The sequence below is a fragment of the Balaenoptera musculus genome, chromosome 5 (assembly GCF_009873245.2).
Source record: "Balaenoptera musculus isolate JJ_BM4_2016_0621 chromosome 5, mBalMus1.pri.v3, whole genome shotgun sequence".
NCBI classification, from domain to species: domain Eukaryota; kingdom Metazoa; phylum Chordata; class Mammalia; order Artiodactyla; family Balaenopteridae; genus Balaenoptera; species Balaenoptera musculus.
Genome location: NC_045789.1, coordinates 95475960 through 95500251, shown reverse-complemented (window position 1 = coordinate 95500251; position 24292 = coordinate 95475960). Strand labels below are relative to the sequence as shown.

The window sequence follows — 24292 nt, the reverse complement described above, 5'->3', positions numbered from 1 at the left end:
AGAAAAAAAACCACAACTCAGCAATATGGTAGACTTAATGATAATTACACTGAATGTAAATGGTCTAAATGACCCTCAAAAGTCAGACTGCCAAGCTGAATAAAACAGAAAATCCAGCTATCCTATTTGGGTTGGCCAAAAAGTTCGTTCAGGTTTTCGTAACATCTTACGGATCCCGAACGAACTTTTTGGCCAACCCAATACAAACGCACTTTGACTAGAAAGACACAGGTAGGTTAAAAGTAAAGGAATGGATTAAAATAGACTGTAACACTAACCACAAAAATGATAGAATGTCCGTATTTTTATCAAAGTAGACTTCAGGACAAGGAATATTCCATAATGAGTAAGGGGCCAATTCATTGAGAAGACATAATAAGCCTAAATGTGTATGTACCTCATAAATAAGTTTGAATTTATCTAAAGCAAAAACTGACAGAACTAAAAGGGAAAATATAAAAACTGACAATTTAAATTTGAGATTTCAATACTCCTCTCTCAATAATCAACAGAACAAATAGAGAAAAAATTAGTAAGGAAATAAGATACTTGAACAACACTATCAACCAACTTAACCTAATTATCATTTATGAAACACTCCACTCAAGAGCAGCAGATCCATATTCTTTTCAAGGGCACCTGGACTCTTCATCAAGATAGACCATCCCTGGGCCATACAATAATATGAGCTAATTGAAAAGGAAAGAACAGAATCTGTTCTCTGATCACAAGAGAACTAAATTAGAAATCAGTAACAAAGAGATATCTGGAATGGTTCCAAATATTTGGAAATTAAGCAACCTATTTCTAAATAATGAAGAGTATTTTTGGAGTTGATAGAAATAAAAAGTTGAAAAGAATTAGACAAAATCATTCACATTCACATTAATACTGAAATTAGAAAGTAGAGGCCTAGAATGGTTTGGGGTGACTTATTTAAGGTTTGACAATGTGGCTGCTTCCCCAGCACAGCACTTCTTACACACAGACTTGACAGATGGTTTGAGTGCATGTCTTGTTCCTCCTTCCAGACTGTGAGCTCCCTGTAGGCAGGGCTGATTCCTATATCCCTGCATTGCTCAAAACACCAAATATGCATTCAATGAATGATAAATAAACCATAAATGGATATTGGCAGGGTGAAGACCTGAAGGCTGCTCTCCAAGGCCCAGGGCAATGTTTATTCTGTTCTGCTACATAGACAGAGGGCAAAAGTTAGTGGCTTTGGAGTCAAGGCAGCCCTGACTCACACCCAATTCATGTGATACTCAAGTGACTTCATTTCCCAGGTTCCTCATCTGTGAAATGGGAAAACAACCCCTGCCTACAGGGCTGAGGTAAGAATTAAATCATGGAGTGGAGAGCTGTTGTTCCTTTTGGCTGCCCAGCCTCTGATCCTTCTCTGAATGTTTGGGAAATTCTCCATCTGATACATCAGAGCCATCCTTCCACCACACAACCAGAAAATGTCAGACTTACCTTCCCAGACTCCCTTGTGACGAGGGCATGGGCACGTGATTGAGGCATGTGATCAAGGCATGGGACCAATCAGACACACCCACCCCGGATTTTGAATTGGAAGCCATCAATACGTACAAGCTGGAGTCATAAAGGATCTGGCAACTGAACTTCCCAGGGGCAGCAGGGGCAGCCATTCTACAGCAGCTCTGACTGGCGGAACTTTCCGTGATGATAGAAATGTTCTAAGATATAATGTAGCTAATGTGTAGAAATCCCTCAACACCGTGCTATCCAATCTGGGAGCCACTAGCCACATATGGCAACTGAGCACTTGAAATGTGGCTAGTTCCACTGAGGAACTGAATTTAAAATATTATTTAATTGTAACTGATTTAAATGTAAATAACCACATGTGTCAAGAGGCTACCATATTGGACAGTGCAGTTCTGCAGGCAACATCCAGGGCCCAGTGTTGGTGGTGTCAGCTGTGTAAACAGAAGGTCTGGGCTCAGACGTGGCAGCAAGGGTGTCTTCATCACTGAGTAGCTTGCCAAGCCCAGTTCCCTGGTTTTCCAGAAAGCTTTTCATTACCCTTTACTAAATTCCTTTCTTACCTAAACCGCCCAGGGTGGGTTTGTGATGCTTGCCACCCAGAATCCTAAGTGATACAAACGGGGTGTAGAACGCAGCAGTGTCTAGAACAGCTCAGTGAGGACTCAATAAATCTTTCCACACTCTCCTAGGAATCAACGTGGGCAAGTGCTAATTATAGGACGCGTACTCTGCTCTGTCTGTGAAGATTAAGTGGTAATATCATCTAATCCTACAGACAGGAAAGGCAGATAAACTGTCTGGGTGAACTCCAGCCCATCTCCTGTGGCGTCTTTTTCAGGTTAAGGTAGCATTCAGGATACACAACATACTTATACTCAAGGGCCCAAAGGAACAGTGTGCGCTTAACCCTAGAGGGGAAACCGGTATCTACTTTTAGTCCACGAACACCAGATCTGGGACCTCTTCAAGCTTTTACCTTCCTGTAGTCTGCATGGCCTAATTTATATAACTTACATCCTCAGTTTGTAGAAATGACCATAATTTTTAAAAAGAAAATAAAAAACCAGGAGGAAATGCAATTTAGTTCTACATGATTCATTTCCCAAATGGATCCATGCCTCTGATTAAAGCTGAAGTGGGATTTCTACACTTAGAGTCAAGCTTGGCTGACAGGTTACCAGGGCAACGTGTAGCTCTGGGAGAACTACTGTCCCTCCCACTGATTGTGGCTCACGAAGGAAAGCGGGTTCAGCTACATGAGGATTGGAATCGTGCCACCAGTCACTGCTCATGGGGAGGAAAGTGCTTTCAATACAGCTGCCTCCCAATCTGTGCAGGGATGGGAAACCACGGGCTCTGGAGTCAGGCTGTCAGGTTTTAATGTAGCTGTACCACTCACTGTCTGTGTGAGTGGATACATAACATCTTTGAGCCTCAGTTTTCTCATCTCTGAAATGGGGATATGAACACTCATTTTGTAATCCTGTTGGGAGGATTAAATGTGTTCATAAGAATAAAGTGCTTTATAAAGTATAGTGGACACTAAATAATATTATCACACATGATGTCATCTAATGCACATGGTAACTAATCACAGCCACCGTTTATCAAACTTTTGCTACATGTTGTGCACTGAGATAAGAGTTTACATATAAAACCATATTTAGGGGCTTCCCTGGTGGCACAGTGGTTAAGAATCCGCCAGCCAATGCAGGGGACACGGGTTCGAGCCCTGGTCCGGGAAGATCCCACATGCCACGGAGCAACTAAGCCCGTGAGCCACAAGTACTGAGCCTGCACTCTAGAGCCTGCGGGCCACGACTACTGAAGTCCGTGCGCCTAGAGCCCGTGCTCCGCAACAAGAGAAACCACCACAATGAGGCCCGTGCACCACAATGAAGAGTAGCCCCTGCTCACTGCAACTAGAGAAAGCCCGTGTGCAGCAATGAAGACCCAATGAAGCCAAAAGTAAATAAATAAATAAATAAATTTAAAAACCACCATATTTAATTCACATAACAAGCCCCCCAGTATTTATCCTTATTTTCAAAATCAGGTTTCAGAAAGATTAAGTGACCTATCCATGGTAGTAAAGCCAGTGAAAGAGTCAGGACTTGGACCCAGGACTAGACTTTCGTAAGTTCATTTATTTATCCAACACATATTTATTGAGTATCTACTACTCTTCACCACCACACATTGCATTCCTCAGTGATATATGATTATCTTTCAGTGAAAACTCATAGTGATAATGTAAGTTCTTAGATTAGAAAGAAGCCTTCTTATAATAATTAAAGCACCACCTATGCTCACAACAATACTGATTTACTTCACTCTTTTCCTAAAGCATTCATATACATATGTTATTTGCTTTCCTCAGCAAACACGAGGGATGATGCTTTGCATTCCTTCTCAGCAGGAAACGCCCCCTTTGGTGGGAAGCTGGAACAGTATTCAGAGGCTGAGAAACTTCTCTCCCATTGGTTAATTAATTACCTTCATCTACCTAGTGCCTCTTACGCCCCAGGCACTATGATCTGCTTTGTTTTTTCACGTGGATTACCTCATGCAATCCTCGCAGCTCCTCTGTGAGGTGCTATTGTCACCATCTGTTTTATAAATGAGTAACTTGGGGCCCCGCAGAGTTTCCCTGTGAGGAGCCCAGGTTAAATAACTTTCTGTGGTCACAGAGCTAGAGGGTGACAGAGCTGGGATTTGAATCCAGGCAGTCTGCCAGGCCTGCATGTTCACTTCATGTTATTTCTCTCTGTTTTTGCAGATTAGAGGATTTGAATTTCCCTAAATTAAACACTCATATGACACAATTCCACCCCATGTCAACAACTCTAGGCCCTATTGTCTCACAGCCCTGGGGTGCCCTGTCTCCTCCTGAAGACTCTGAACTCCCTCTGATTAGAGAACTAGCTGAGATCTATATACAACAGGAGCTCAGTAAATGTTTGAGGAAGGAAAGAAGAAACAAAAGAGGAAAGGAGGGAGGTAGAGGCAAGGCAAAACAAATGGAACGGTTATCTCTGAAAGGGGATTTCACCTTCTGTAGCCTCTGCCTCTCAGCTTCCACTGATGAGCGAACTAATTGGATTTCCACCGTGTGCTTCTTCACCAGGTCTTCTAGGCGCTTCACCAGCTGGTCTTTGAGATGTTTCTTCTCCTCTTCTGTCTGATCTTTGATTTTACGAAGGTCTTCTTCATATTTTTGCTTCATATAGTCTGTCTCAATACATGCCTCTTTCTTGGTCTATAAAAAGAAAAAGGGCTTGTAAAACTGCCAGGGTGGGGAGAGGAGCAGGAGATCACCATTTCTTTTTTATGTAACTTCTACAATGTTGATAACTGATTTCAAAGCATGTATCACAAGGTACAATAAAGTTTATAAAATGACATGTTTGATATCTGTAAGAGACTTCACTTTATCCACCATCAGAAAAGGGCTTTTTGGAGTAGTGTATCTATTGTCATAGGATCAGATATTCCAGCCCATACTATGGTGTTTTCTAAAAAATGCTTTGTTTGTTTTGACTGGGAACATAGAGCAGGAATCTTAAGCAAGCTTCCAGTTTCCCAGGAGCTAATGATAAGGAGTTGGGAGAATTCTGCTACATTCTCAGTCTCCTAGCTTGACATGCAGTGACATGCAGTTGGCAGGACGTTGGCTGGAACTTCACACCCACATATCCACCCCTGAAACTATGGGACCTGTTGCTTCCAAGTGGACCTGTCATGGTTTGGGGCTGGCCTCCATCTGAAGCTCATTCCAGCAGAGCCCCCTGTGACTGCTCCATCCCCAGGGCTGGGTCAGACAGTACCTGTATATCTGTGCCTCCTTTCGTGCACGGACACTCCTTGGGAAAGTTCTGATCCTGCTGAGGATGGAGACTGCAGGCTTCCAAATCATTCTCTTTCCCTAGGACTTCATTCTCTGAAACTCTCTCTGTCTTCATGTCATCTGCAAGTACAGTGTCAACATCACTGGGAATGCCCTTGGCCTTGGCCTCATGCCTGAGGCCTCTGCAGTTGGGTCGCCATTCTGCTATTCAAATATTTTGCCCTTGACTCCCCTATGTAATCCCTGCTCCATGGCCTTCTGGCCTCAAGCATGGTCCAAGTGGTGATTGTCACCTTTGCCCAAGTAGCATCTTGAGTTCAAACAGTTGTCCTGCTCTCCCTTCTTAAACTAGTCATCTTCAAATTTTTTTGATTGTGCTTTCCATAGGTTAAAAAAAATTAAGGACGTTCCTAGATAATATGTACATTCAAAGGATTTAAATAAAGAGATTTCAAGTATAAGACAAAAAATAAATATAGTTAGAATTGCTCAGTTTCTTCCCCTATGCCCTACTTCTGAGACCACTGCGGTAAACCCTCCATACCCTCTGGTTCCAACTCGTACTTTCCAGCCCCAGGTGATTTCTTCTTTCCCAGACACCTCACTGCTGCCTGGGCCGCACCCATGAGAGCAAGGCATGCTGTGGGCTGTAAAGTAGCAGTCCCATAAGCTCCCTAGAGGCAGAGCCTATGTTTTGTGCCTTTGTTGTATCTCCCAGTGTCAAGCTGATGACATGTACATATTCAAGAACTTTCTGATGAGGGAGCTCAGTGGAAAGCATTTTGGAGTCAGACAATCTGAGACTCAAACACCACCTCTATCACCAGCCAGTTGGCTGGCCTTGAGCTAGCCATGTAACTTTCTCAGCCTCATGTCTTCATCTGTGACATGGGGTACTGACAATACTTAACTCACAAAATTATTGGGAACACCCAATAACATCACCGTGTGAATGATGTTAGAGTATAAAGCGTTGTCTGAGTCTGGGGAAAAGTCAGAGCTGAGAAGTTCAGGCACTATGGTGGATCCGGTGGAGAACTTTCTGGGGGCCAGACATCCTTTTGCATCATGCCTTTTAAATACCCACCAGGCAGGTCAGATCAAATAGCCCTGCCCTCCACTCTGCTGCCTCAACAGTCTCAAGGCTGCACGCAGTGTCAGGCCAACCTGGTGGCCAACCTTTGCTGTGTAAGGAGATCGTTCCGGGCATCTCACCGCTTTTCTGTGTCACATGACACTCCTGCAACATCAGCCTGTCTTTGGCAACAGCCAGCTTCTCCCCAAGTTTGTCTGCAGTGCTTTTCAACTCTGAATTCTCCTGTCGAGCCTCCTTGAGCTGCACATCCAGGTCCTAAACAGACAGAAAGGGTCTCATTTCTCTTGTTACAGTTCTGTGTCGAGACATCCTATGTACATCAGATCTGAAAAGTGGGTAAGTGCACAGCATATGCCTTTAATCTCTGGAATTCAGTGGCTCAGGGTTCATCAAATCACTACTCATCCTCTGATTGGCTGTGTGACTTTTGGCAAGTTATTTAACCTTTCTGTAGTGAGGATCAAATGAGATAAAGTGTCTGGGACAGAAAAAAAATGCTCAAGGAGTATGAAGGATACTAGCTGCTGTTACTTTTAGAGATGGGGCTCTGTGAGTCTGTGGGCCTCATGTAACTGACTTGTCAATGGTCTGGCTTTCCACAAATACGAAGCCCCAAGGATGTGTGGACAGCAAGTTGTTATGGAGTGAGTGGGGGCTTTAGAATTAGGCTGAACTGAGTTCAAACACTTTGTAGCTGTGTGCCCAGCTAGGCCCATCCTTAAGCTTCTCAATTTCAGTTTTATCTTCTCATCTCTAAATTGTAAGTCTCTCAGCTCTCAGAGGACAGGGATCAAGGCCTGCCCACAGCCCCGGCCTGGCACATAGTAGGTGTCCCATACATACTTGCTGAATGAATGTAGTTGAACTCCATGGAGGTAATAATGCTCGCTCTGGCCGAAGTCAAGGGCTTTGCGCAGCGCGTGACACACGGTAGGTGTTCGATACTAGGGGCCATGCTTAGTCTCCCATCTGGAAGGTAGGAAGAGTCCCTGCTTTACCTGAACGCGCTCCTTCAGCTTCTGGGCGTACTTCTTCAAGTCACTGATCTTGCGGCCTCTGTGCTCCAGATCCCCTTCTAGCTTCCGGACCTGGGCCTGCAGGGCCGCCTCCTGGGCCTGGAAGTTCTTCCGGAGGTCGGTCTCCTGCCCCTGCCACTGCCACAGGGCCTCGCTCACCGACTGCTGCATGGCCTGCCGGACGGCCTCGTTCTCCCGCTCGTACACGGCCTGCAGCTCCTCAGCCTTCCGAGCATAGCCCTCGCTCAGCTGCTGGTTCTCCGCTCGCAGCCGCTCCGCTTCCAGCAGGACCTCCCGCATTTCGGGGCCGCAGCCCGGCTCGGCCGGGGGCTCGGGACCCTCCGGGGCGAGCCGGCCCCACCGGGGCGCCTCGTGGCCGCTCAGGTGCCGGAGCCTCTGCTCGTAGTCGGCCTTGAGCTCCAGCATCTCCCTGGAGAGGGTGAGCAGCCGCTCGGCGTGCTCGGCCTCCACCCTCAGCTCCCTCTCCTGGGTCTCCAGCCCGCACGCGGCCGACCGGGCCAGCGCCTCCTGCGTCAGCCGCTTCTGCAGCTCCAGGGCGCTCTCCAGGGCCTGGATGCGCTGCCTCAGGGCCTCCTCGCCCGCGCGGCCCTGCGCCTGCAGGAGCCTGGCCTCCGTCTCGGCCACCGCCTTGCGCAGCTCCTCCTGGTGGGCCTCACGCAGCGCCTCCATGCCCGCCTCGGCCTCGTCCTGGCGGGTGTTCAGGGCATAGATCACCTGCGGGAGGATTCGCGGAGCCGGGTTAGCGGGAGGGGCGTGGGTGTGATTGAGGGGCCACGTGACCAGAGAGGGCCGTGACCCTGGCGGTGACGTAGGCTGATCCCCACGAGCTGCACCTGAGAAGGGGATTTGAGTGGAAGTGATTTATTAGAAACTGTGCCCAGGAGAAACCGGTAAGGAGTTCCATTGGGACCTCTGGGAAGCACCGTGGGAATCCAGTGAAGGGTCTGAAACAATCTGGGACGCAAACAGAGCTCCTCAAAACCAAACCAAAACAAAATACAACAAAACACTAGAAAATAGAATCCAGCAATGTAAGAAAAGGATTACACACCATGACCAAGTGGGATTTATCCCAAGAGTGCAAAGTTGATTTAACATCTTAGAATGGGATTGACATATATACACTACTATGCGTAAAATAGATAGCTAGTGGGAACCTGCCATATAGCACAGGGAGATCAGCTCTGTGCTCTGTGACGACCTAGAGGGGCGAGATGGGGGCGAGGGGCAGGCAGAGAAGGAGGGAGTCCAAGAGGGAGGGAATATAGGTATACATATAGCTGATTCACTTCACTGTACAGCAGAAACTAACACAACATTGTAAAGCAACTATGCCTCAATTAAAAAAAAAAAGACAGAGAATAAACAGAAAACCGAAAATAGTAAAGAAAAAAAAATCAATGTGACACACCACGTGAATAACATAAAGGACAAAACCCACAAGATTGTTTCAACAGACACAGGAAAACATTTGACAAAATCCAATACCTCTTCATAACAAAAACACTGACCAAACTAGAAAGAGAAGGGAACTCCGTCAACCCAATAAAAGGCATCTATGAAAAACCCACAGCTAACATCGTACGTACTCCATGGTGAAAAACTGTTCTCCATAACTTCAGGGCTAGGTGCTGAATACACATTCAGAATCTCAGAAAATCCTCAAGGCAGCCCTGCAAAGTTGGTATTTTTCTCCCCATTCTAAGAATGAAACATTGAGGTTCAGAGAAATTAAGCAACTTTTTCAAGGTCACAAGGGATAAGAAGATTCGAATAACCTGTGCTCACAGCATGGTACTGCACTGTATCTCACCGTCCCACTTGAACATTCATTCATTTATGCATTTACTGAATATCTCAGATGTGCCATGTTCTGTGCTGAGCACTAGGAATATGTGCTGATCAATAAGGCAATTGACGTTGCGACCTCAAAAATATTATAATTCGTCAGGAGAGTCTGACAAGAATATGGTCAGTTTCAATGCACTAAGCGCTATGAGAGGGATCAGCCCCACTTACTAGGGAAACACAGAGGGAAGGTCTAGTAGAAAAGACGACTTCCCAGAGAAAGGGAGCCTTGTCTCCTCATCCTTGGGGGTGACCAGTTCCCTTTTCATGTCAACCTTCATGTGGGTAAGAACAATATGACTTCTGTGTGTTGTATCATAGCACTTGGTATGAAGTTGAGCACATGACAGGTTCATAATAAGTATCTATTACGGTACTGTTGCTGGTCATCAGAGATTCATGCTTTCTTTCCACAGAGTTGCTGCAGAGGAACGGCCACCAAGCGGAGACCACATTTCCTAGTCCCCTTGCATCTAGGTGGGACCATATGACTAGTGATTGCCAATGGAATGTGGCCAGAGGTGGATGTGAGTCATCTCAGGGTCAACGCTGGGGTTAGGGTTAAGGGGAGGGTTAAGAAAGAGGCATGTCCTTTCCGGTCTCTTTTTCCAACTGCAAACTTATTGTGGAGTGCAAGATGGAAGGTGCCTGGGTCCTCAGTGACTGAGTAGAAGGCCACCTGCCCACCAGGAGCACTGGCCTTGATCTCTACACGAACAAGAAATAAACTATTGTATTGAGCCTCTGAAGTCTTGATATTTATTTGTTACAACAGCTATGATCACCCTGGGAGAACTCACAGGACTCAGAAAATAGTCATACTCATGGCTATGATTAATTATAGAGAAAGGATACAAGGCAAAATCAGCAAGCGGAAAACGAGCTTGGCAGTGGTGGAGGTCAGCGGGGAGTCTGGAGGAAATGAGGTGAAAGCTTGCAAGAATCCTCCGCAAATGGAGTCACACAGAACTTGCTTAATTTCCCCAGCAAGGGGGTGTGACAACACATGTGAAATACTGCCTACCAAAGGAGCTCATTGAAGACTTAGCAAGGTTTTTATTCGGGGCTAGTTGTGTAGACAACTTCTTCTTGGCATTACCAAAATTCCAGACTCCCAGAAGGAAAGTAAGTGCTCACATAAATCACATTGTTTGCACAAACAGTTAAGGCCTGCTGAGATGTTCTTATTAGTGTGGGTGATGGGAACCCTCTGGAAATCCACGTTCCCAGATGCCAGCCAAGGGTCAACTTTGCAAGCAGACCATTCTAAGGATAAGCAGTCTCAGGTGTGCTGTATTAACTTTTCTGCAACCTGATACCCCAACTGATTAAAAAAAGATTGACTTTTATCTTCAGTGGAGTCAAGCTGTGCCAGATCAAATGTTAACATAAATGGGGTTTTCTCAGGCGAAGAACAAAACATCTTTGTAAAGTTTATTCCGTGAAATTTGACATTGGTTATTCCATTGAGGATAAAATAAATGAGTGATGGTGGTGGTGATCTTGGGAACTGGGGTTCCTACATTCACTATACCTGTACAACAGAAAACTTCGTTGGAGATCCAGTATATTCTGATGCCACTAAAGCACTTAATGAAGAAAGAACCCAAACACTGTACCCATTTGAGTGAGAACCATGTCGCCTGTATCAGGGTCTAAAGGACTTCACCTTTTTCCAGCATTCACTCATGTGAGTCTGCCCTGCCTGTGAAAATGCTCCCCATGGGCACACCCTTGAATTAACACAAGATCAGATTTCAGGCTGGAGGTAGCAGAGGGGGTCTCACAATGGGCTCAAGCCTTAAGGCACTTTGGCATGTACACTTTTATTCGTGGTGTCTTGCAATTAAAGTCCCCAAACAATCCCCACCAAAGACCTGCCCAAACTGTTCTCTTAGGCTGAGATCTGGTTACAGAACTTTTGGCTTTCTAGAGGTGCCAGACCCACCGTCTCCTGACCTTCCTTAGAAGGTTACTCCAAGGGTATGTATGCATAACCTGGAAAGTATGATACATTATTATTCATATCATATTTTAGTCACCATCCTTTTTTATACACATATACATTCATATGCACCATGATTTTTTTTTATTTCATAGATATCTTGGAGATTATGCCATTTCTGTATATAAAGAGATTCCTCATTTTTATTTTTGGCTGCTTCCTATGCCACATCATATGGATGTACTATAAATTATTTCTCCATTACCTGCTGATAGACATTAAGTTGTTTCTCTGTGGAATATCATCAATGTTTACTTCGGTGTTATTAAATAAAATTTTCCTTACTCTTTTTTTCCATCCCTGTTGGTAATCTTGAGGTCCTATTTTTGCTTATGAATGCAACAAATGAAATTCCAGAGCTTGGTCTTAAAAAACTCATCTTCACAGTTAATCTAGAATCTTAGGAAAGAGATGAAAGAGGTGTCTCCTCTCCCAGTCGTAGGTGGGGAGAGATGCCATTTTGCATCATAAAACTGATATGAAGAATTTGTATTAGAATTCTTCAGTTCAAAAGCATCAAACTCATTTCCCTGAACAACATGGAGATGTGTGTGAATGTTCACAACTGTGCCCATGGCAAGGGCACTCCTGGCACTACTCTGTTGGGTCATCTTGCCTATTCTCAAGTCAGTCTCATCTTTTTCCACTCTCTCCACTTCCTCATTCTCACAACCTTGATCTCTGAGCTTGCCCTCCTTCTTCCCCTAGCCCAATAGTCTCTTTTACCTTAATGTCTCTCCTTTAAAGCCACAACCAATCATTTCAACTACCTTCTTATTGACATCTTCAAATCACCTGCCCACCTCATCTTTAGCCTCATATCCTTCATATTATGAACACCAGATCAACCAACCCACCTCAGCTCTTGTCAAATAATACTAACTGGTACTTAAGATTTCCAACCTCATCTGTGCTCTCCATGCGGATACCATTTAATTGAGTTGTCGTAGTAATTCCCTATTCTTTTCTTCCATAAGGGCTATTTCAATTTTCTACCATGTTTCTTAGGGCTACAACCCTAAATCCTGGCCCACTCCTACTCTCCTAGCATATAGTTATCTCCTGTTTTTTTTTGAAGGAGTAATGATATAGTTATCTCCTGTTTTTTTTTGAAGGAGTAATGATTAAGGGCTTGGACTCCAGAACCAGCCAAACTCAACTGAAGTCCTAGCTTCACTGTCTCCTAGCTGGTGACCTGGCTCAGGTGATTCATCCTGTCTGGAGCTCAGTTTCCTAACAGTAAAATTGGATTAACAATAGCACCAGCCTCCTAGGGCTACGTTGAGGGCTACATGAGATATTGCATAGAGACACCAGATACCCAATAACTACATAATGAATATTACCTTCTGTCCAGAGAAGAGGACTTGGACTTTTAACTGCAGGCGGGGAAAAAGCCAGAGCATTTGGTCATTCTTGGTATAGTGTTGGGGGCAGAAGCAGACTGGTGTGGTTAAAGACAGAATGGAGAGTGGGGAAGGGGAGATTAAAAACGTGTGCCATTCTTCCCCAAAACCACTGGTGAAGGGAATAGGGATAGAGTAGGCAGATGACTAGATGGGCAAACAGGATCAAAGTAAAGTGGAGGGCACTAGAGAAAGGCAGATAAGAAGATTTAGTAGAAAGGAAAAGAAACAGAAGAAATGGTATAACTCAAGATAAATGAGTTTTACTTGGAACAATTGCGGGAAAGTATAAGGAATTTCACCTCCTATGTAAAGTGTCCTTTAGCTCCCTCCAGATAATAGAAACTTATCCCATTAATCTGTCCTCCAGTGCACTGTGAACCACTTGGTTGTTATGGCCCTTTCATATCATAGTATGGACATTTAGATGCTGGATGTCAAAGTAAAATGTGCGCTTCATAAGAATAGGGACCTCAGCTGATATATTCTTTAGTTCCCCAAGCACTTAGCACAATGGCTGGCCTGATCCAGACTCTCAGTGTGTTTCCTGTTAGACTGAACGAGAACTTTGTAAGGGGTGGCAAGAGATTGAACGAATAGGATTCCAGAAGAGAGACCTGCAGGAGTAGAGGCCCTGAAGTGGGAACACACATGAAACAGACAAGCATAACATGTAAAAGACGAGGCTTTGGAGTCTACACTGCCTGAGTGCAGATCCTCTTTGCCGCTGTATGGATGCCATACAACATATGGATCCAGATGCTATCTGCTCTCTGTTTGACCTTGGGCATGCCATATAATCTCACTGGGCCTCAGTCTCCACATCTGTACAATGGCGAGAGTAAAGTTCCTGTTTTATGAGGTTACTGAAGGATTAAATGAGACAGTGCTATACGGCACATCACATAATGCCTGGCTCACCGTAAGCACCTATGGGAACTGGCTGTTGTCCACAGGGCACTTTAAGCCTGATGGAGATTTCTGTGGCAATGGCACTCCTCTTAGGGAAGGCAGTACAGTAGAACGGGTGGAGTAGGGGTCCTCTGGAGTGAGAGAGACCTAGATTTAACTTCCTGGTAACAGAGATTGCTGGTGCACCCAATATCTGTTTCTCTCCTTTGTCCTTAGAAATAGAACCTTAACTTTTCTGTGGGCACACTGCCACATTCCTCAGCCTCCCTTCTAACTTGGAGCAGCTAAGTGACCAAGTTTTGCCTAGTTGGATATAAGCAGATGTGTCATTATTTCTTCCGGGATGAATCTTTTATTTTCGAGCGTTCATCTTGAACCATGAAGGGGATGCCACAGGCTAAAGTTGGCAGAACAATAAGATAAGAGGAGCCAGGGTCTCTGGCACAGTGGAAGACCATGCCAGCCCTGCAGTGATTCCAACAGGATTGCACTGGGTTTTCTGTCATTCACAGGCAAACTAGTTCTGTTTGATACATATACTTCTCAACTCTGATTTTTAAAAATTGCTTAAGTTATTTCACTTCTTGAAGCCTCAGTTTCTTGCCTGTAAAAGAGAGATAACCCAGACCTGGTTTTTTTGAGGATTAAATAGGATTACATCTTTTAGTTGTTCGCACATAGTAGGTATTTATTAAATGTTTTTTTCTTCTCTTTTCTTACACTATGCCCTCAAAAAGGAACGTCCCTTGTTTTTTGGAGACACAATCTGCTTCACCTCCCCACCCTACCCCACCCTCAGAGTCTGAAATTGTTGAGCAGATTTTGAGCATACCCACCCTTCTCCTGGGCCTGATGCCTCGCAGGTCACTTGGCAACCTTTCCCCTGCCACCTGCTTGATTTCTTTCAGTCACCACCTACTCAACTGAAACTTCAAAGTGACTGGCCCAAGCCTTATTTGTGAATCTTTCCCTCAGGAGGAGGCCAACTTCAGAATCCATCAAGGGACATGAATAATTCAGGAGCCAAGAGAAATACTGAGCAAGTTGCAATGTCTTCCCAAGGGTTTTAGAAATTCACTGCTAATGGTGTGAGTTCAGAGAAAATTTCTGCAGCCGGCCTGTTAAGGTCTTAGAGGTTGAGTATTGTAGGTTTAACAGAGCTATAATTAATGGTTTCTGAGCATCAGATTGTAAGGAAAGTTTCCATCGAGTCTGGCAGCAGGAGTCAGAAGTGAAATGGAAAAGGAAAACAGGAAATAATATTTATTGAGTGCCCAGAGTATAACCTTCTCTGGGCCAGGTGATATACATATTATTTATAAATAAATCTAACAATAAATAAATCTAACAATTTTACAAAGTGGACATCCTCATGCTTCTTCCTGTTTTACATTGGGTGGGGTTAATTTAACATCTAGGAGTGATAGAGCATGGTGCTTAAAAGGAGGCTTTGGATCCTGCTGGACCTGGGTTCACATTGTAGCTCCACCTCTCTCTAGCTTGAGGGAGTTATTGAACTTCTCTGATTCTCTGTCACCTCATCTATAACATGGGGAGAGCAATGCCTACCTCATAGATTTGTTTGAAGATTAAAATGACATACAGAACCTAAAACCCTTAGTAGCATTCCTAGCACAGAGTAAACACTCAAGAAATTCTGACTGCTATTATTTTTACTATTATTGCCGAAAGACAATGTTAAAAATAAATAATAAAATAAATAAAATAATGTTAAAAAGTACAGATGCTGGGATTGAAACCCAAATCATTTTGGATCCAAAAATTAAAAGAAATAGAACAAGTAGCTTGTTTAGAAAAAACCTGGTGATATTCTTTCATTCAATATTTTTATAGCATCTTCTACACTCTCGGCATGGTGCTAGGCACTAGAAAAACAGAACAAAAAAGATCATTCTGTTGAGGGGCTTATAGGTTAGCAGAACGTGGTAGATTGTTCTGTTTTTCCTTTTTTTTTTTTTTTTTTCCTTCCTTGCTATGGCCCTTCCAGTCTGTGGACAGCATTTACATTTCTTTCCTTTTGGGCTTGCCTGTAACTTGCTTTGGCCAATGGAATGAGAGTGAACCTGTTGCAAACAGAGGCTTTAAGTGTGTTTATGTGTTTTGGCTTGCTCTGCTTCTAGAAGAGTACATTTAGGGTAGCCATGGGTTCCAAAATGAGAGACACGTGGAACAGGCTGGACCCCAACCCAAAGGCTGGAGTTAGCTTGGCTCAGCCAAGCCCAGCAGAGAGCAGCTGTACAGCAACCAACCTAAGCAGGAGATAAAGCACTGCTCTTGTAGGCTGCTGAGATTTTTAGGGTTGTTTGTTACACAGCATTATCGCAAGAAAACCTGACTAACACATGAAAAGAGAGAGAGACAAGTAAGCCAATTAGTACATTTAGTGGTGTTTGAGGTGCTTTGCTAGAAATCTGCTAGAGAAAGGCACAAGGGTCACAGGGAAGGATCACATTGCTCCAGTAATTCTCCCCCTTCCTTCCTGCATCATCATTAATGGATCACTCCCATCAACATATAAGTGTATTATAATTTTTATCATTAACAAAAATCTTTCTTTTGATCCCACATCCCCCACTTTTCTGCATGTCTTTATAGCAAACTCCTCAAATACTTTGTTTATACCCATTGTCACTAATTCCTCACCTCCACTTCTCTCCTGAACCCTCTCCAATCAGGCTTTCAACCTCACTAATTCACCAAAACAACAGTCAATGTTTCGCTAATGACCTCCAAGTTGCTAAAGAAACAGAAAATTCTCAGTCTTTTTGTTTAACTTTTCAGCAGCATTTGAAATAAGAAATCACTTCCTTCTCCTCGAAACTTTGTCTTCACTTGGCTTCCCTCCTACTGACCACTGACCACTCCTTCTCATCTGATTGGCTAGTTCTTCCTCATCTCTCATCCTTCAAATAGGAGGGCCTCAGAACTAGGGCCGCATACTTTCTCATCTCTACAAACACTTTCTTGGGATCTCATTCAATTTCACGATTTTATGTATGCTTTTTTTTGCTAATGACTGTCAAATTTATGTGTCCAGGCTGGACCTGTCACCTGAATGTCAGATTCATGTCCTGTTGTTTACCAATATCTCCTCTATCTAACATGCACCTCAAATTTAATTCTGGGGATTTTTCCTTCAAAACCTGCTCTTCCCACATTATTCCCCATCTCGCTCCATAGCAATCCCCTTCTTCCAGCTGCTTACGTCAAATTTTGTAGTCTATCAATAAATATGTGAAAAGATGCTGAACATCACTAATTATTTGGGAAATGCAAGTCAAAACTGCAATGAGAATCACTTTGTTGTACACCTGAAACTAACACAACATTGTTAATCAACTACACTCCAATATAACATTTAAATTTTTTAAAAATTAAAAAAAAACTGCAATGAGATACCACTTCATGCCCATTAGGATGATGATCATCAAAAAACAAAAAATAAGTGTTGATGAGGATGTGGAGAAATTGCAACCCTTGTGCACTGCTAGTGGGAATGTAAAATGGTTCAGCTGCTATGGAAAATGGTATGGTGGCTCCTCAAAAAATTAAACATAGAATTACCATGTGATACAGCAATTCCATTTCTGGAATTTCAATTCCAAAATAATTGAAAGCAGGAACTTGAATAGATATTTGTACACCCATGTTCACAGCATTATTTACACTAGCCAAAAGGTAGAAACAACCCAAGTGTCCATTGATAGATAAATGGATAAACAAAATGTGGTATATACCTACAATGATATATTACTCAGCCTTAAAAAGAAAAAAATTCTGACACATGCAACAACATGGATGAACCTTGAAGATCTTAAGCTAAGTGAAATAAGCCAGTCACAAATGGACAAATGTGGTGTATGATTCCACTTATATGAGGTACCTAGAGTAGCAAAATTCACAGAGTTAGAAAGTAGAATGGTGGTTGCCAGGGGCTGGGGGGAGGGGGTTCTGGGGAGTTAGTGTTTCATGAGTAGAGAGTTTTAGTTTGGGAAGATGAAAAAGTTCTAGAGACAGATGGTGGTGACAGTTGCACAGCAATGTGAATGTACTTAATGTCATTGAATTGTACACTTAAAAATGGTAAATTTTATGTCATTTATATTTTATCACATTAAAAAAAAACAGTTAAAAAAAGTTTAGAGCCGTCTCTGTCTCAAATCTGTCTCTGACATCCTAAATCCACTCCATCAGCCAATCCTGAATCTCGCCCCTTCTCACCATCCCATCCTGCCCTTAATCTGAGTCATGAGCACCTCTCACTTGGACCATTACAATGGCCTCAACCCTTGTTTCTACCTTGCCATATAAAGTCTGTTAAAAGTCAGTCAAATCATGTCTCCCCACTGCTCAAAACCTTCTGATGACTAACCACGCAGAAAATGTCAGAGCCTACAGCAACCAAAAGGGGGTTACATGTTCTGGCTCCCCAGGACCTTTCTGAGCTCACCTCATCCTCTTCTCTTTCTCACTCCCTCCACTCCAACCACACGGACGTCCTTGCCGTGCCTCAATCATGCCAAGCACACTCACTCTCTCACTGCATCTCTGTGTATATTGTGTCCTCTTCTGGGAGGACCATTCTCCTTTGGGTTTCTACACATTTGCCACCTTATCAGTGAGACCTGCGCTGATTACCCCCCAAATCACTGCTCTCCCCATACCTTTTCCTGCTTTATTTTTCTCCAAGTCACCTTTATCTGACATATCATATATTTTACATGTTGTTTTTTTTTTCAATTTTCTTATTGGTCTTCCTCTCTAGAGTATGAGTTATATGCAGGTAGGTTCTTTTGTCTGTTGCGCCCACTACTAGATCCCAGAACAGTGCCTGATGTGTGCAAAGGACTCTGTAAATATTTGTTGAATGAATGAAAAATCTCTTTATCCAAGCAGAGAGGCATCAGAGTGCAGAGGATAGCTGAGTTGGGTTTGAAAAGATGAGCAAATGTCATCCAGGTGAAGAGAAAGGGGAAGAAAATACAGGTAGGGGGAGTGTCAGGAGCAAGAAGTAGCACAAAGGCATGAAATAGGGGGGACTGGGAGGGGACGTGCAAGGGGAGTCCTCCTGGCCAGAGCCTGGTGAGGGGCATTGGCAAGACGGGGAGGACAGCATGACCCAGCGCTGGACAGGTGGGCAGGGGTCAGACACTCAAGGGTCCAGCATCCATGTTAAGGAGTTCAGACTCTATCCTGTTTACATAGCACATGGTGATCATGCAGACTCCCATACCTTGCCCTGAGATACTGATGTAGGTCCTGGCCTCTCCCTGCCCCAGGGAGAGGCCAGGACCTACATTTTTAACACTTGGCTGCCCAGGGCTTCAGACTCTAAAAGCAAATGGGTGCATACTTTGAGGAACTGTGGCTTCTGTGCCATGCAGGAAGCTTTTCTTACAAGATTCTACCTCTCTGAAATTACAGGGAATAAAACTCTCCATAATGTTTAATTTTACATGTCAACTTGACTGGGCCACAAGGGGCCCAGATATCTGGTTAATATTATTCTGGGTGTGTCTGTGTTTCTGGATGACATTAACATTTGAATCTGTCAACTGAGTAAGGCAGATTACCCTCCCCAGTGTGGGTGGGCCTCATCCAATATCCAGTGGAGGTCTGGATAGAACAAAAGCCTGGGTCAGGGAGAATTCACTCTCTGACAGCTTGAGATGGGATGTCAGTCTTCTCTTGCCCTCAGGTTAGGATTTACACCATTGGTTCTCCTGGTTCTCAGGCCTTTAGACTGAGACTGGAATTTGCACCACCAGCTTCCATGGGTCTCCAACTTGCAGATGGTATACTGTGGGACCTTTCTGCTCCATAGTCACATGAGACACTTCCTCATAAGGCATCTCTTTCTACATATATATCCTATTGGCCCTGTCCCTCTGGAGAATCTTGACTAAGACATTGTCCATTTCATAAGTTTGGGGACCACTGCCCTGACTTCAGTGTGGAGTCCAGATGCGATGGGGCAGGGAGAAAACTGTGGGAGGCAGGGGGATGAGATCGGGGTGAGCTGGAATCAGAGCAGGGGAAATGGGAAGGGGTGTGGGTTCAAGAGCGGCCAATTAGCAAGAGGGGCAGGGCCAGTGACCCACTAGGTATGGGGTGGGGAGAGGGAAGAGTCCAGCGGATTCTCCAGCTGGCATGACTGGAGCGGGGCGGGGGGTGTCTGTGCCACCCCACCTCAGAAGCATAGCATCCTGGGATGCCAGAACATGGATAGGCCAAGGTCACTGCTTGACTCATGTCCCTGGACATGAGGCAGCTCCAACTCTCCTGGCACCAAGTCAGAACAGAGGACTAGCTAAACCTTAAGAAGGAAGTCCTGAATTTGGGTGCTGAAACTCCTGGGAAGAGCAGAGGTCATGTGATTGCTGTTCCTTTCTTTATGGAAATGGGTTAAAACAGGTCCCAAACAAGGCTGGGCTCCTGCAAGCAAATGGGCTTGGAATGGAGGCCAACACACTCATTTTTTTAAAAAAAATCTCATCATTACCCATCAGGCAGCCATTGCTAGGCACCTAGCTGCACATGGCACTGAGCTGTGAGGCATAAGCTTCTGAGTAATTGAAGCTCAACTGTCTCCCAAACTTGTTTAGACTGAGACTTAGCTGAAAGGTAAGGGCAGCCTCTTCAGAAGGCTCTTACTGAGAGCCCCTCCTCTCACTGGTGGAGGCCAACACTCACAGATACAGGCCCGCCTGCCTTCCAGGGAGTTTCACCCCCTGCATAAGATGAGTGGATATATGTATATGTATAACTGATTCACTTTGCTGTACATCTGAAACTAACACAACATTGTAAATCAACTATACTCCAATAAAAATTTTTTTTAAAAAGCTTTAAAAAAAACCCAAAACCAAAAAACAAAAACAAACAAAAAAAGATGAGGGACCACCTTTTGAAGCTCCAATGACTTGTTTACAGCTTCTTGGAACACAAAGACTAGGGCTAGCTCCCTTGGTTAGCCAACCTGGTCAATATTTATGCATATGTGTTGCAATACTTCCTTTGTGAACAAAATCAATACAAAAAATTCTTTAAAAAAACAATGCAAAGAAATCTTAATACCTCTCACAGGAAATACTTTAACAGAGAAGTACACCAAGTAGGAGCATCAAAATCTATAACTACAGATACAAACAAAATTATGTGAACTTAATAGCAGAAAAAGAAGATCTTCAAGCTTACCTGCTTAGGTTACGTATTATAAATTTAAATTCTGACAGCGGGCTTTCTGTGCATATCTATATGGACACGCATATCCATTTGTTCCATATAAATGATACCACACTGAGTGCTAACGTTATTTTTACACAGCACTTTACAGTTTACAAAGCAACTTTACAAGGTAAACCCCACAGCATGAAAGATAGATATACTGAATGCCCATTCTAAAGGAATTCTTATTTTCTCCACTGTTCTCTGTGTTTCGGGGTGGGGGGGGAAATCTCTTTAAACATTTTCCTGTCCATTTATTGTACCTTCTACATAATCCTCAGATAAACATGTTTATGTGTTTATGTTTCAAGTGACATATTCTTGTCCAAACACCTTAACAAAACCCGAAGATCTGTTTATTATACGTGGGTAACCTTTGCATATTGTCCTCCCATCCATGGCTGAGTTTCTGTGCTCTGGCATCACGTGGCTTTGAGTACAGCAATAAGAAGTTTTACTCACAATTTACGGATGATGGGTACATGTTGCTCCCTTAAACTGCACACCAGAAACAGAAGGGCCACACCTGGTCAAGTTCATAGACCAGACCATCTTTTGTCTCTGACTTGAGCTACCGGGAGTATTTGTGGGAGAACAGAGCCCTTGCCAGCCCACCATGTAAGGGACCTCACAACGTCAGGAGTAGATTACTTTAAGTTAAAATAAAAAGGATGTAAGAGTGAAGATGCATGTTCAATTGCATGTTCCAATTTTGTTCAATTACATGTTCCAATTTTGTTTTAAAATCATACACACACATCAACAAAGAAAAAGGTCAAGAATGTATCAAAAACATGACCAAGGTTATCTCTGGATGGTAATAATGAAAGGTATCAATTTTTCTCCTTTTTTTAAACTTTTGCGCATTCCCAATTTTTCTATATGAGTGTGCACTTCAATTATAATCAGAAAAAAAATCTTTGGTTTTTGTTTTTTTTAAGGATAGGGATATACCATCAAACTCTTCCCCATCAGTTAATCCACAAATGTCTAAACCTGAGACACAAGCCCTGGAGGGAGAAACGTCTGACAAGGAAGAGGCAAGTGCTGAGGCCTCCCTCCTGGGGATCTGGCTTTGGTGGCACTGCCTCCTCCCGGCTGGCTGGTCTATTCTGCTCTAAGCAGCTCAGGTGTGATAAATGTGTTGTCTTTTCCATTAAGGACCTTCGTTCCGTGGGGGAGGAGTTTAAGGTAGTCTTGTTGCTGCTGTGGGTGTAATGAGGTGTGCAAGGTGCTGCCTGAAGCTTCGATACAGGAGACAGGGAGTGCAGGCCACAGGCCACGTTGGGCGCAGCCACTCCCTGCTTTCAGAAATAAGCTCTTGAACTCAACCTCAAATAAACTTCTCCTGGGAATGAACGTGCGACAACAATAGTAAGAGCATTTGGTTTTCATAGAGTTGAGGGCACGCCTGCTCTCTGTACTTCCTAAAAATTTCTGGAATCATTTCTTCCAAACCACCTTCCTTGTGATTACTCTACTTTAGGGGCCCTTTATCCCTTGCCTCACTAGAGTGTTCCATTTACCGGGCCCAAGGTCATTGCCATGGTTGTTATTATTACCATCATAGAAGAGGTCCAGGGTGAGCAGCTTGTGCTTAGGTTGGGGATGAACTGGAAGATGTATATATCACTTCTCTCAGCACCCATAGACCTACCCTTAATCTCAGAGCCAAAAGGGAGTCAGGGAGATGCAGTCTCTGGCTGGGCTGCCATGTGCTTAGCTAGAATATAGATGGTTCTATTACTAACAGGAAAAAAGAGAGACGGGCTGTTTCCCCTGTGCCAGTACCTTAGAAAGTTACAATCTTGCCTTTTACCAAATCTATACCAGCTATGTTATATACAAATGAGGATGTCGAGGCTCAGAGATTTTAAGCAATTTTGCCAATATCCTTCATCCCATTAGGGCAGAATGGAAACTAGAGCTTGCCCCCTGATTTTCAGTCCAATGTTCTTTTTCTCTAAATTGAGTCTTCGGTTTAAACTGAAAAGGTTACCATAGAATTTCTAAGCTGTGCCAGATAAATACAATGACCTTTAAAAATGATACCAGATTGTGACATTGCTCAAATGTTCAACAGAGATTCAAAAGGAGCCAGTAAAATGTCAAAAAGAAAGATGACTATATTCGTAGAATTTTAAGATTATATGCAAGATACCACAAAGACCATCTTTTTCATTTCATAAATAAGGCAACTTTGGCCCCAGGAGTCTACTGATTTCTACACTGTCACACAGCTTTTGTGGAAGAGCCACAATGGGGCCTTTATCTCTTGATTTTCAGTGTTCCTTTCACTGAATCTCTAAGTCCCTCATGAGAGAGATAATGGGTCTCAGAAGAGCCTAAAGTTGGAACCCATGAGACTCCCAGGAAGCCCCACTTCTATCTTCTCAGGTGTTATCTACAGAATTTGTTACTCTCTTATCTGACTCATATTCAGCTTCAATTCAACAGCCTCCATTTATAGAAGCCCTTCCCTTCATCAATCACCGTGCTGGGGTGGAGGGATGTGAAAATACAGAAGCCATGGTCTCTGCCCCAGGAAACTCACAATTTAGTAACAAATATGTAAAACAACCATGAATTGATGCAAGATGACATGATGGCAGGACACAGAGTGGTGACTACTTTATTTTCCCAGAAAATGTAATATCCCACCCACCATCTGTGAAAGACTCTCACCCCTGGCCAAAGGGACGAGTAGGTATCCTTGGCTGGCTATTGATAGAACCCCATCCTTCTGACCAAGTGACTGGCACAAGCAGGGTGTGGGATCCAAGCCGGGCCAAGCAGGGTCCTTCCTAGGATTTTATTCAATTGAGGTAGGAGAGAATCTCTCTTGCCTGTCAGGTCTGAGGGTTGTAAGGATGTTAATTCAGAGTGACCTATGGCCTTGTTCTCCATCACATGGAAAAAGCCAATTACTGGAAAAGAATGACTCTGCCACACAGACAAATGAAGAGATAGTAGGAGAAAGAGCTAAAGGTACCTGTCTAACAGCAACAAATATCTAGGTCCTTGTATCATAATCATCATCATCATCAACATCATTAGAATTAACACTTTTAGTGCTTACTTTATGCTGGGAACGGTGCCTGTATAAAATGTGGGCACTTGATATCATCTCATTGAATAATGATAATAGTAATATGAATAAAGTTATAAAGTTATTATTATCCTCCTTTTACAGAAGAGTAAAAGAGGACAAGTAATTTGTCCCACAGCTAGTGGGAGAACTGAGCCATGAACCCAGATTTGTTTGACTCTAAAATCTTAGTTCTGGGACTTCCTTGGAGGTCCAGCGGTTAAGACTCCGTGCTTCCAATGCAGGGAGCACGGGTTCGATCCCTCGTAGGGATCACTGTAAGATCCTAC

General features: G+C 43.7%; 1 protein-coding gene across 1 annotated transcript in view; it reads right to left on the bottom strand.

Moving 5' to 3' along the window:
• Nucleotides 1–24292, bottom strand: part of FAM184B (family with sequence similarity 184 member B) — a 122525-nt gene that overhangs the window by 60843 nt on the left and 37390 nt on the right. The window contains exons 2-5 of the mRNA XM_036852664.1: nt 7457–8209; nt 6542–6713; nt 5343–5482; nt 4568–4774 (exon numbers count right to left, since the gene is read on the bottom strand). Of these exons, the coding sequence (XP_036708559.1) occupies nt 4568–4774; nt 5343–5482; nt 6542–6713; nt 7457–8209 (1272 nt within the window). The remainder of the gene's footprint in view (nt 1–4567; nt 4775–5342; nt 5483–6541; nt 6714–7456; nt 8210–24292) is intronic.